Source organism: Peromyscus maniculatus, chromosome 1 (genome assembly GCF_049852395.1).
Source record: "Peromyscus maniculatus bairdii isolate BWxNUB_F1_BW_parent chromosome 1, HU_Pman_BW_mat_3.1, whole genome shotgun sequence".
NCBI classification, from domain to species: Eukaryota; Metazoa; Chordata; class Mammalia; order Rodentia; family Cricetidae; genus Peromyscus; species Peromyscus maniculatus.
The window spans coordinates 31,092,475-31,105,962 of NC_134852.1; the positions used below are offsets into that span (position 1 = coordinate 31,092,475).

The 13,488-nt window shown below is 53.6% G+C and overlaps 1 protein-coding gene across 22 annotated transcripts; it reads left to right on the forward strand.

Moving 5' to 3' along the window:
* Positions 1-1,399: 1,399 nt before the first annotated feature.
* On the forward strand, positions 1,400-10,891 carry Znf428 (zinc finger protein 428). 22 transcript variants are annotated; one of them, XM_076573346.1, is made up of 5 exons: positions 1,785-2,030; positions 3,179-3,284; positions 3,683-3,824; positions 4,687-7,621; positions 10,255-10,891. In XM_076573346.1, the coding sequence occupies exons 4-5, from the start codon at positions 7,333-7,335 to the stop codon at positions 10,749-10,751; spliced, it is 786 nt and encodes a 261-aa protein (XP_076429461.1). In that variant the 5' UTR covers positions 1,785-2,030; positions 3,179-3,284; positions 3,683-3,824; positions 4,687-7,332; the 3' UTR covers positions 10,752-10,891. The 22 variants fall into 22 exon arrangements, with proteins under 22 accessions (XP_076429443.1, XP_076429471.1, XP_015842273.1 ...); XM_076573326.1 differs by lacking the exon at positions 3,683-3,824 and adding an exon at positions 3,864-4,014; XM_076573328.1 differs by lacking the exons at positions 1,785-2,030; positions 3,179-3,284; positions 3,683-3,824 and adding exons at positions 1,400-1,731; positions 3,864-4,014.
* Positions 10,892-13,488: the final 2,597 nt, after the last annotated feature.

Sequence of the window (13,488 nt, forward strand, 5' to 3'; positions counted from 1 at the left end):
TGTGTGTGTCGGGGGGGAGGGGGGGGAGGTAGCATTCTCAGATAAAGCGGACAGCAAGATCAAAGCCCCAGACAGTAAAAAGATGACTGTGTTTGAAGTGCTGGGGATCTGGACCTGATAAAAAGGTGGGTGGGTCCAGAAAAAACATCAGGGTCAGAGCTTTAACTGAGAGGCCAGGTGTGGTGACGCAACCCTGTCATCCCTGCATTTGGAAAGCTGAGGCAGGAGAACTGTGGGAAATGCCTGAAAAACCTGCCTGGAGCGAGCGAGAGTTCCCCGCCATCGTGGGCTACACTAGGAGACTCCGTCTCAAAAACAAAACAAAGCAAAACTTCGTATTCTACCGTTTAATGGGAGCGTTTCAGGTCGCTAGTGATAAAATCAGTTCTTCTGAGCACGGGGGGGGGGGGGTTGTGGTGACGGCTACGTATAGTCAACATAAAGTTACAGCTCTTTAAAATCATCTACTGGAGTTGGGCTTGCTGCCGTATGCCTGCACTCAAGAGGCAGTGTTCAAGGTCATTCTCTTTGACCCAGGGAGTTAGAGGCTAGCCTGAGCTACATTAGTCTGCCTAAAAAAAAAAAGAAAAGAGAAAGAAAGAAAGAAAGAAAGAAAGAAAGAAAGAAAGAAAGAAAGAAAGAAAGAAAGAAAGAAAGAAAGAAAGAAAGAAAAAGAAGCAAACACCATGGGAGACTTTCTGCTCTCCGATTGTGTTCCAGCAAACGAAGCTGCCTGTTCTTCCTCTGAGAATGCAGACACTCCTTTGCCTCTGGGCATTTGCATTAGCTAGTCCCTCTGCCAAGAGACTCCTAGTTGGCCCCTGTTCAGACTTGGCTTAAAAATCAAGCCCTGGAAGCCCTTGCAGAACCCTGGGCTGGAGCAGGCGTTTCTGGCACCCACAGCCTCCTATTCTCCACCTCTTCGAGGTCAGCAGCTCTAGGTATTAGTCTAAACAAATGTGGTTCGTCTTCCTTAAACTGATTGTGTGTGGGGTACCAGATCTCTCGAAACGCAGAAACCACGTGCTGGCCTAATTCCCAGGAGAGCAATAAAGACTTATCCTGGGTGGCAGGGGCACGAACCGGGTCCTAGACCTTCTGTAGTTTCAGGAAAAGGGGGCCAGCCCACTTCTCTCAAGTCGGCAGCCCCTAAACGCATGCGCTTTGCCCAGGTGCCCCCCTCCCCTTCCATCCATATGCTAATCACTGCGCTGGGAAGGACGGCCTCTCCCGGGAATATGCAAATCACATCCTCCAGTGCGGGAGGCCTTCCTTTGTCCCGCGCTAGGATTATGCAAATGAGAGCCTCCAACCCGAGTTGGAGCCGGGATCCAAGCCGAGTACTTAGGCCCCCACCCCACCCTCCCCGCCCCCCACCCCAAGGCATCCCCTATTTATAAGGCGCGTTCGCTGCAGCGCGCACGCACGCACGCTCGGCTGCTGAAGCTCCCCGGTGGTCGAGCCGCGGACTGTACCAAGTCCAGCGGGGCCCCCTGGGCGGCAGAGACCCACACCCTCGCCGGTGGCGAGCTCCGCAGCCTGCGCGATCGATTCCCTGAGCCCCGCTTCCCACCGACGGCCAGGAATGGTCCGTCTGGCGGCGCACGCGCCCTGAGCTCCGCTCGCCCGCCTGCTCGCCCGCTCGCTCGCCGGGGCTCCCTGGACGCAGGCGCAGTGCCCGGGCTTGGGGCCGCCGCCACCGCCGAGCCCGAGCCGGGGCCGCCGGCGTCGGTGAGTGTCGGTGCTTGGGGTGCGCGGGGCATGCTGGGACTGTACGGCCCCGCTGCATGCCGGGAGCCCGCGGCCGCCTGCCAGGGTGACCGGCCCGGGAGCCCGGTGCTGCTCCCGTGCTGCTAGCAGCACGCGGCTCGGAACCTACCGCAGCTTCGCCTCGCCTGGGGTCTGGGGCTGCTGGAGAGGGTCCCTTTTTTCTTTTTTCTTTTGTCGCACACGCTTTCCGCGAGACGAGGAGCGTTTCGGTGCTTGGCGTTGTAGAAGGTGGTCGTTAAAGGCCCGAGGCATCGTGGCAGGTTGTCACCCGGCATTGTTTGGTATTCGGGTTTGTCCGAGCCCTTGCCCTAACGTAGCGTTGTGCGGCAAGGTACCTAATTGTGTCCACTCACACCGTGTTGGTTCAGCGTGGTGTGGGGGTCCGGGCCACGGTATCGGCCTTTGTGGGAGGCGGGAGAGACGGTGTCAGGTAGCCCTGACTGGCCTTGAACCCACAGTGTTGTGCAGGATGACCTACAGTGTGTAATCTGCCAAGTGCTGAGTTTGCAGGGATGCACCACCACGCCCATCTGATTTTCACCTGTAGTCCGGAGGATGTTTTCTTTTTTGTACCCGTACCGTCTTGGAAGTCAGACTGGCTGCGTACAGGATTTCCGTCCTGAGGGATGGTTCCACCTGATGTCCAGAACATTCTGGAAAGAAGCTTTGTGTAATGTGGGTTTGGAAAGGGATGGTTGTCCCCAGGTAACCCCAGGGAAAGTCCTGGCGATCTCTGGTGTGGTAGCCAGTAGAGTAACAGTTAAAGCCCGGTGTGTGTCACATGCCTATAACTTCAGCAACCCCAGGCCGGGGCTGGAGGGTCAGGAATTCTAGGTCAGTTCTGGCTACATAGTGAGAACCGATCTCAAAACAGAATGCGTTTGCATAGTCCTGGGTACTGCATGAACATGTGTATTAAATTATATTATTATTATTATTTGGTTTCTTCGAGACAGGGTTTCTCTGTGTAGTTTTGGTGCCTATCCTGGATCTCGCTCGGTAGACCAGGCCGGCCTCGAACTCACAGAGATCCTCCTGCCTCTGCCTCCCGAGTGCTGGGATTAAAGGCGTGCACCTCCACCGCCTGGCTATATTAAATATTTAATATTAATATTAAAAATTGGAACCAGTTGTTTTCAGTTTTTCCAGGCATAATGTAGAATTCCGGAATTAGAGGGGCCCTGCATGTGATGGGTAATCATGAGAGCTCTTCCTTGCCATTTACTGATTCTCTGTCCTTAAAAGGCCTGGTCCAGGTGTCTTTTAAGTCCCCATCCATTGATGCCACCCTACTCTTCCTGCTTCAGCTTCATTCCCCTGGCAGTGACTTTGACATCTGCTTTGAAGAGATAGTGGGCTTTCTACCATTGGGTCCCAGTGCCTAACATACAGGCTTGTCATATTTCAGTGAGGCTGAGCCAGATGGAGTGGTTGCATGCCTATAATCCCTGCACCTGGAGGTTGACGTTGGTAGGATTGCAGCCTGGACCGTATAGCAAGAGTCTATGGAGAATGTAAGGGTATGGTGGTTTTTAGTCCCACCTTGGCCCTCTCACAGTGCAGGAGGAGGAAATGTGTGCTTTGGGAGAGACAGGGATTATTAGGGCTGAGGAGATGTACAGAAGATGTTTATATGTGGGCTTTGCAAGGTGAAAATTAGTTCTCCAAGGCCCACAAAGAGGAAGCAGAAAATTGCCGATGGCCACCGCAGGATGTAACCAGGACCCCTCCACCTCCAGCTATAAAGGGCCTGTATGCACCCTCCAGAAGTTTGGAGTGGCTGGAGGGATGGGCAGGGCAGTAGTCTGCCACACACCTACAAGTTCTATGAGTCTGCTTTTTAGAGATGGGTCTCATGTAAGCCCAGACTCTGTGTAGTCACCAATGACCTTAAACTTGAGATTTCTGCCAGCCTAAGGGCTGGATTGCAGGTGTGGGCTGCCATGTGTCTGAGCTTACTGATATTCAAAGCATGGCTTTGAATCCTTGTTCAGCCACCAGTCTGCGGAGGTGACCTGTGATCTTGGGCTTTGGGCCACCTGCAGGCCCTTTCTGTAAGTAAGTCCCTTACTTACTCCCTCTTCTGCCTCTAGGGAGCTGTTTCTGTGTGGTTATGAGTGTACCAGTCAAGGCCTGGAAGCAGGCTTTCCAGAGAAGGAAACAAGACGAGAGAAGTTGGGTCCCTTGTGAAGCTGTAGCCAGAAAAGGTTCAGACCTAGGCGAGGCTGACTTCCACAAATTAATGTAAGTTAATACTTGATACACCAGACATGGTGGTGCACCTGTAATCCTGGCACTTGGCAGGAAGATCCATCTGAGGCTACTTAGTGAACTTGAGGCCAATTTCAGGATACATGAGGCCCCATTTCAAGCAAGGAAAAACTGAAGGGTAGCAATGTGACTCACTTGGTAATGTTCTTGTCAAGCGTATATGAAGCCCTAGGTTTGATCTCCAGCATTTGGGAGGTAGATCCAGGAGCATCAGAAATTCAAGGTCAGCCTAGGATATTTGAGATCGTGTCTCATGAAAACAAAACACTTCTGGGATAGTGTCAAAGCTGTACCAAGTTTTCTGTGTCCCTAATAGTTAACAAGGTGTCCTCCTTCAGTCCCAGACCTCTCCACCATCCAACAGCTAGAGTTAATGCCTGGCACAGGTGTTTTCCTTCTACACTTAGTTATGACTGGTGCCCATGCCAGTGCCTACCTTTAAATGACTAGGGGTATCATCTCCCCCTACCCTACTGAATAAGAACCACAAAGTCTGGTTGACAAGATGCAGAAGTCGAGGCCTCCAGGAGGCAGAGTCTGGGGGTCATCGTTACCTCACTGAGCACACAGGGGTCTTGGAATGGGGACAAGTGTTATGTAAAAATTTATTGAGTCACCACAGGCCTTTCCTTTCCCCATGTCCAGCATCCCTCTCTACCTGCCAACATCCCGTGTTAGAAGAGTTTGTGGCTGGAGGTGTGACCGTGGGAGAGCTGGCCGGGGAGGGACCCTGCCCAGTCGCTGCTCTGCTCCTGTCTCTTGTCCCCTCCCCTGGCCATGACAGAGACCCGTGAGCCCACTGAGACTGGAGGCTACGCCAGCTTGGAGGAGGATGATGAAGACCTTTCCCCAGGTGAGGTGGCCTTAGAAGTCCTGGGGTTGACAAGGCTGTCATCCTGGACTCGGATTCCCTTGGGGAGTCGTGATGAGGAGCGGCCCCTTCCCTTGCTGTGGGCTCTCTTCTGACTAGAACTCCTGGTCCTGGTGGGAGACGGCTTCCCTAGGCGGCTCTCAGGGGCTGCAGCTCGGGTGTGTTCTTGGTCCTTGTTGTGGGCTCTCGAGTGGCTTTGGGAGCTCTGCTCCACGGTGGTTCTCGATGGGCCGCGGCGGCTCTCCTTGCTCCGTGCTCTCTTCTTGATGGAGGCTGGAGACTGGCTTTGGGCTGTGTCTGTGCTGGGGTTTCTGGACTGGCTGCGCCCGCTCCCGGTGCTCGGCTTCCTAGACCGCCTGTGCCCCTTCTTCCTGGCGGGTCTTGGTCGGCTCTGATCTTTCTCTCTGGTGCTTCTGGACCGGCTGCGGCTTTGTTCCTCACTGGAAGTCCCAGGCCACGCTTGGCTTCTCTGTCTTCCTGGAGCTCTCCATGGGTTGTGACTTTCCTCCTGGCTGTGGGCTCTGGACTGGCTGCGTCTCATATGTGTGGGTGTGACCCTCCGGGTGCGACTTCTTGCCCTACCTCGATTTCTCTTCCAGCTGTAACTTCTCACCCGGCTCTGGGTCCTCTTGTGACTGCGACTTCTTGACCTCCTGGGGGTCCTAGAGCGACTGTGGCTTCGGGTCCTGCTGGGGGTCCTAGAACGGCTGAAGCTTTGGGTCCTGCTGGGGCTGCTGTCTTGCTTGTAACTCTTGGCCTTTCCTGACGTGGCATTGAGACCAGTCAGGGTGTGAGTCTGTTCCCTGCTGGGGGACATCACCTGGCTATAGCTCCTGGCTCTCCTGGATGCCACAGGAGATTTGCTGGAGCTCTTTAAGGCTGTCCTACTTAGGCTGTGGCTCTTGGCCCTACTGGGGATTATGGGGGGTCTGGAGCTGCTCCTCGGGTCTGAGGTTCCTGGTAGCTTGGGGCTTTTTTCCCGGCCCATGTTTCTAGACTGGCTAGCGTTCCTTTCCTGGGTACTGATTCTGGGTTGGCTGTAACTCTTGCCTTGGCTTTGTTTGCGGTGGGAAGTAGGGGTCCTTGCCTTCTTGGCCACACCTGGCTTGGCAGAGTGGGTTCTCTTCCTGCTAGGAGTACTTGATCTGCTCGGGGACGTCTTGGAGCTGTGGCTTCCCCTCCTGCCTGGGGTTCGCCCTCGGCTGTGTGGGCCTTTCTGCTGAGGTCGTCCTACAATGCCAGTCTTGCCGTCCTTCCTGCCCTTGCTGGCCTTCCTGGCCTTGGTGTCAGTGCTCACCTGGCTGGACGTCCTCATCTTGCTGTGGCCTTGGGACCTGCTGCTGGGCCGGGATGAAGGAGCTGTCTTGGTACCTGTTGATCTGGGAGACTTAGGACTGTTGGGGCTCATGACCAAGTTAGGGGACTTAGGATGCACGGAGGGACTGTTGGACACCGCCGCCGCTTTGGTGGTCTTCAGGGAGGCTGGAGCTGCAGGAGCTGTGGTGGGCATGGAGGGCCCAGTGGGTGCCGGAGCCATGCCGGGCTTGGAGGATCTCTTGGATGGAGAATGCATGGCGGGTGCGAAGGGGCTTGAGCTGGAAGTCATGGTAAACATGCAAGGTTTGGTAGCCAAGGACAACAACCGGGGGGCTCATCACAAGCAACTTCGTGAGGTCATAGTGGGCACTGAGGACCCTGGAGGTTGAGGCCAGAGGTGAGAGAAGGTGGGGCCCTGGCACAAGGCTGGAGCCTCTTAGTAAATGGAGTCCTATCCGCTCAGACTCAACAGGGCTGAAAATTGTAGCTGGGTTCCCAAGGGCCTGCCTTGAGTCTTCAGGCCTTGGAGATGTTATTGCCGGGTTGGGGGTGGCAAGAAGGCTTTATAGAGGAGGTGACATGGAGCTAGGCCTCACAGAGGAGCTGGAGTTGCTAGAAGGGTCTTCACAGGGAAGAGCAGAGGGAAGAGCCTGGAGGAGGGAGCTCAGAGCCTGGGCTCACCATTAGTTATGACCCACTTGTCCTCTCCTAGACTGAGGTGGGAACCCCAAGAGTTCCCAGGCTGATGAGGGACATCAAGCCTAGAATGCCACAGCCCCTAGAAAGTGATGGGGGCAGCAATAACCAGGACCATCAGGATAGTGGCTATGATAGAGGGTTGCCTGTGCTGGGTCCTGAAGCCTGAATAGGAAGGGCCAAGTGGACATAGTGAGGAATGATGTGCAGAGAGACGCCTAGGCTCAGGGAATATCTGTAGACTGAAGTTTCTCGGTCCTGCCTGGGCATCAACTGTTTTTTTTATAAAAATCACCACTCAGAGGCTTAATATTAATGACAAACTGTTTGGTCTGTGGCTCAGGCTTACTGCTAGCTAGCTCTGACATCTTAAATTAAGCCATTTCTATTCATCCTTGTATCGCCACATGTCTTATGGCTTTACCTGTGTTCTTCTGCATCTTGCTTCCCTGGCAGCTCACAGCGCCTCCCTGACTCTGCCTTTCTTCTCCCTGTATCTCTCTTGGATTTCCCGCCTGGCTGTATCCTGGGTTGCCATAGGCCAAATCAGCTTATTAACCAATAGCAACACATATTCACAGCATACAGGAAGACCATCCCACAGCAGATATCTGCTGTGGATATCACTCTATATAAATAAAACACTGATGGCCAGTGACCAGACAGAAGCCCTCCAGCAACAGATATCTGTTGAAGGTAGGGGGCAGCAGAATGGGGCAGGGACATTGAAGCAGTCCTGAGACTGGGAGGGTGCACAGAGGACACAGTCCTGCGGCTCAGAGGGGACGGTGAGAGGCCAGTAGAAAAGATGACTGGCTACCTAGGAAGAGGAGGTCTAGGGTGGCTCACCAAGGGGAGAGCAGGACAGAGCATCCATAGCAGAGGGGACAACATACAGAAGGTCAGTGTCCATTCCACAGATACTCAGCATGCAGAGTGTCCTAGCCATCAGGGCCACCACACAGCCACTACTTCTCTTGGGGACAAGAAGAAACATCAGTACAATTGGTGTGCAGCTGATTGGACTGCACAAGAAAATTAAGGCAGGGTGAGGGGTATAGGCAGTGCTGGGCAGGGCTGCTATGAAATAGGGTGACCAGTGTGCTCCAAGACAGAGGGTTGGAGCTTGATCTGCAGAAAGGGAAGCAAAGGCCCTTGGGTAGGAGCACACCTGTGGTACTGAGACAGCAAGGAGCCCATGGTGACTGGTGAGGACAGATGATGAAGTCGGAGGGGCCCCCTGAGCATCTGTTGCCACCATGGTGATGTGAGTGAGGGTAGAAACACCATCCCCGGGAGCTGCAGGAGGAAGCAGGGGCAGAGGGAGGTTGAGGTTGTTGCCACAGTCCAGTGGGGTACTTCCAGCAGGCCCTCCCCAGTGGGGCTGCAGCAGGCATCTTGAGGACTGCCAGCCCTTGGCCGTGGAGACCCCGGCATACGTATGGCCCCAGACCAGCTGCTCGTGTATTTAGCATCACTTCGGTTTTTCTCATTTCAGAGCTTTCGCTACATTTTATTAATTGATTTAATGAGGGTGGATATACCTTCTTGGTACCAGGAATGGAGGTCCCAGGACAGCTATTAGGAGTTAGTTTTCTTCCTCTACTTGTCCTGGGAATCAAATCAGGGTGTCAGGCTTAGCGTTTTTAAACCCAAACTTGTGTATATGTATTTTATGCCCTGAGATTATAGTAATGTGTCTCTACTTAATTGACTTGTATATCTGAGGCAAGGTGATGAGTTCAAGGCCATCTTGAAACATGTATGTACATACATACATATGTACATATGCACATACATGTGTTCTGTCTTCTAAAAACAACAAAAAAGAAAAGCCAGGTATGGCCTGTAATCCCAGTTTTTGGGAAGTGGGGGCAGGAAGATCGGGAGTTCAAGGCCAACCCTAGGCTATATGAGAACCTGTCTCAAAACCAAATGGGCTGGGAATAGATTAGTAGGTACAAAGCTTGCCGTGGAAGCATGAATGCAGGAGTTTGGGTCACCAGCGTCCAGGTCAAAACCCAGCACTGTCTCCGCACCTGGGATACCACCGTGGAAGGCACAGACAGGAGGGTCTTGGGGTTGGCCCGTCAGATGAGTCAGCGTGGTGAGCTCTGAGGTCAGTGAGAGACCATCTGAAAACACAAGATGGCAAGTGACTAAGGAGAGCACCACTGCTGACTTCTGGCCTCTCCACGACACAGGTGTACTTAGTTCTTGTTATTGTTGTTTCAGTCTTTAGGGGTCCACCACCCAGCTCCCAAATAAGTACACAGAGACTTGTTCTTTTTGGTTTTTCAAGACAGGGTTTCTCTGTGTAGTTTTGGCACCTGTCCTGGATCTCACTCTATAGACCAGGCTGGCCTCGAACTCACAGAGATCCACCTGCCTCTGCCTCCCGAGTGCTGGGATTAAAGGTGTGCGCCACCACCACCTGCCCTAACCCGTTTTTCTTTAACTACATTTTGCCCCTGGGCTTTTTTCCTTCCTTTGTTCTATGTCTTTCTTTCCTTACTCTATGGCTGGCCCTTGGTGTCCTCCCTCTTCTCTTTTTTCTCCTTCTGTTTATTCTCTCTGCCTGCCAGCCCTGCCTGTCCCTCTCGGGCCTTGCTATTGGCCGTCCAGCTCTTCATTAGACCATCAGGTGTTCTAGACAGGCAGAGTGACACAGCTTCACCGTGTTAAACACATGCAACACAAAAGAACGCAACACATCTTTGCATCATTAAACAAATGTTCCGCAGCACACAAGTCTCTGTGTGTACATGCACGCGTGCACATATACAAATGGGGAAAAACATTTTCTTATTTTCATTTACTGCATTTTAATTTACTACTTAGCCACATATTGTGATGCTCGTCTTCCTGGAATGGTCCAGTGCAGGCCATTTTCATATTTAGCTCTCTGTGGTAGACTGTGTGACGACTGTAGGTGAGTGAGTCATATGCCTGCTCTATGCCTCAGTTTCCACATTGGCTCAGGTGTTGCTGTAAGAGCTGGGTGAGTACACACATACTGTTTTTGCTGTCTACCCCACCGCTGATGCCCATCTGTCTATTCTTCATTTTGAGACAGTATCTCATTCTCTCTAAGCCAGCTGTCCTGGAGCTTGCAGTGATTCTCCTGCCTCAGCCTCCTTGAGTACCAGCCTTACAGATGACAGATACAGTTCTTGCCAGACACTCATTTGCTAGACACATAGATAGATACATTGCATCTGTGTTGTGTGCCAAGCTGTCCTGCCCCTACAGTGAGCTTGAATGGGGCTCAAGGGGGCAGCTGGACACACACAGCCCTGATGCCGTGTCTCTCCTACCTGCCCCAACAGGCCCGGAGCATTCTTCTGACTCTGAATACACTCTTTCAGAGCCCGACTCTGAGGAGGAGGAAGAGGAAGAGGAGGAAGAGGAGACCACTGACGACCCCGAATATGACCCTGGCTATAAGGTGAAGCAGCGCATAGGTGGGGGCAGGGGGGGCCCGTCCCGCCGGGCCCCCCGAGCAGCCCAGCCTGCTGGTCCACCTGCACAGCCCTGCCAGCTCTGTGGCCGGTCACCACTGGCAGAGGCCCCGCCGGGTGCCCCGCCCTGCCGACTCTGCTGCCCGACCACAGCAACCCAGGAAGCCCCAGCCCCTGAAGGCAGGGCTCTTGGTGAGGAAGAGGAGGAGCCGTCTCGTACTGGGGAGAGCCGGCCAGCAGGGCGGGATGGAGATGAAGACGAGGAGGAGGGGGGTACCTACCACTGTACGGAGTGTGAGGACTCCTTTGACAACCTCGGGGAGCTGCATGGTCACTTCATGCTGCATGCCCGGGGTGAGGTTTAGCCAGGGCCCCCAGGGAGCTGGTGAGGGGGGTGGGAGCAGGGGCTGAGGAAGCTGGAGTGGGGCTGGGTTCTCACCCATCTGTGTTGTCTTAGCAGTCATGTGTGAAGGGCAGAATAAAAGCTGGATTCCGTGTGTGCTGAGCTGCATGTGTGGGGCTGAACATAGTGAGCGGTCTACACCAGCATCTCTGTTTTGGAAACACCTCCTGAGTGCTGGGATTGCTGGCATGCACCACCGTCACTGATTTTATGTGGTGCTGGAGATTGAACCCGGGGCTTTGAGTTAGGCAAGGTACATCCCCGGCCATTTTTGTTTGGCTCCATTTTTCTCTTGAGACAAGGTTCTGCTGGCTTTGAACTTGTGCTTCTGTTGTCGTAGACTGAGTGCCAGATTCACAGGCACAAAGCCACCAACCATACTTAGCTAAGAGTCCTGGGGTTCAGGCCACCCCTGGATCCATGCTGGGTGTCCTGCCTGGCTTATTGGTAGAGGACAGGGAGTCAGCAAGAGGTGCCTAGGCTAATTTCCCTGCTGGAAAGTCATCTGCAGAGCTGTAGCCAGCTGCAGAGAAGCCTGGGAAAGGCTAGCTAGCTTGCAGGGGCCATGAAGGCTATGAGTAGCCTGTCATCATCACACCCCTGATTCCCTCCTTCCAAGAGGACTACGAGTACGTGACAGCGAGCTCCCAGGGCTTCCTTGATGTGCAGTGCCAGCCAATGGCCTTGTCTGTCTGCAGTCAGAGATTCCAGGAATCTCTTTAACAGTAGTTTTGAGTACCTCCCATGTGCTAAGTGTTGCAAATGCACCATTAAATAAGATTTGCGTGTGTATAGTGCCCTAGGAGACCAGAAGAGGGTGTCATTCCCTGGAGTACAGGCTGTTGTGAGCCAGCCACTGGACTTGGCTGCTAGAAACTGAGCTTTGGGTCCGCTACAAGAGAAGCAAGCACTCTTAACCAGTGAGCCCTGGCTCCAGCTCTGCACATTAAATGACACCCTCATCCTCTCAGAGCTGACGTGGGCCCTGTGGGGCTGACACTGAAGATACGGTGAAAAAGACGCCACAGTGTTAGGTGGGGTGAGCGCTGTGAAGGAAAACAAGAGAAGGGCAAACTGTCTGGAAAGGGTCGTAGTGACTGCTGGGAAGAGACACCATGACCAAGGCAACTCAAAAGGAAGCATTTGATTAGACGCTGGCTCAGAGTGTCAGAGGTTCAGTCCGTTACTGGGCAGGCACGGTGCAGGAGAAGTAGTTGAAGCTACTGATGCTGAGGCAGAAGGCAGAGACCGACACTGGGCTCTGAACCCTCAAGCCCACCCCCAGTGACACGCTTCCTCCAAGAAGGCCACACCTCCTAATCCTTTCAAATAGCGCCACTCCCTGGTAACTAAGCGTTCAAAACTCATGGGGCCACCTATTTAAAACACCACGTAATTTTAAATCTCATAATTCTACCAGGGAAGGAGGCAGTTGTGCATGAGAATGAACTCTTTTCTAGGCTGGACAAGGCAGGAGCCCACCTGGGATAATAAGGAAGGCCAGAATGACTGACTGCTGGGGGTTAAGACCAGGTCCCCGAGGTGGAGTGTCCTGATGCTGTGCATGGTGATTTAGGAATCCCAGCACTCTGGAAGGTGTGGCAAGTTGTTGAGAGAGTTCAAGGCCAGCCCAGGCTTAGAGAGTGCTGTCCCTGTCTGAAAAAACAGTGTGTACACACACACATACACACACACACACACACACACACACACACACACACACACACACACACACACACACACACCAAGAAAGACAAGGAATGAGACCAGGCCCCTGCTTTGAGATAGGAAATAGGGCTGGAGAGGTGGCTCAGAGGTTAAGAGCGTTGGCTGCTCTTCCAGAGGACCCAGGTTCAATTCCCAGCAACCGCATGATCGCTCACAACCATCTGGTGCCCTCTTCTGGTGTGCAGACATACATGCAGGTGGAACACTGTACATAATAAATAAAAAATTGCTTAAAAAAAAGGCCTCTGAAGCAGCCCGCGCTGGCCCAGGAGCTGGGAGTACAGTGGTAGACTGGGTGGGCAGAAGCGGAGGGTGACTTTTTGTTGTTTTGAGACAAGGTTCTGTGTGTCTCAAACGGCCTCAAACAGCGCCGCCGTAGCGTTTTCCTGCCTTGTCTCTTAGTCCGTGAGGTTCTGGGGATGACCCAAGGCCTCACGTGTGCTGCACAGGCACTGCCAACAGCTGTGCCCCAACCCCTGGGGGTTGTCAGGACGGGGTGACTGCAAGCACCTGCTTAGATAAGCCATGCAAAGTGTGGAACCAGGCATAGTGACACATTCCTGTAATCCCAGCATTCTGGAAGCCGAGGTGGGAGTTCAAGGCCAGCCTGGGCCACAGAGTCAGACTGTTGGAAGGTGAGTGTTCCAGGGACAAGTGCACAACCGGTCAGTGAGAATGAGCGGTCAGTGCGAATGAGCGGTCAGTGGGAATGAGCGGTCAGTGGGAATGAGCCGTCGGTGAGAATGAGCGGTCGGTGAGAATGAGCGGTCAGTGAGAATGAGCGGCCGGCCGGAAGCTCAGGCTCCAGGCTGGGCTGAGGGAGGCTGAGGGAGGGGCCTTCTTGGGATGCTTGAGAGGGAAATGGAGCAGGCAGGAGGAGGCCTGGTGACATGGGGGGATGAAAGGAGCAGAGGGCCAGGCAGCTTCAGTACCAGGAAATGAACCCAGGGCCACTGTGCATGATGGGCAAG

Bases quoted from the DNA above. Each gene is read 5' to 3' on its own strand.
- Znf428 (XM_076573328.1), top strand. From the start codon at position 7,333: ATGTCTTATGGCTTTACCTGTGTTCTTCTGCATCTTGCTTCCCTGGCA. The intron at 7,622-10,254 runs GTAGGGGGCAGC...CTGCCCCAACAG, and splicing joins GCAACAGATATCTGTTGAAG to GCCCGGAGCATTCTTCTGAC.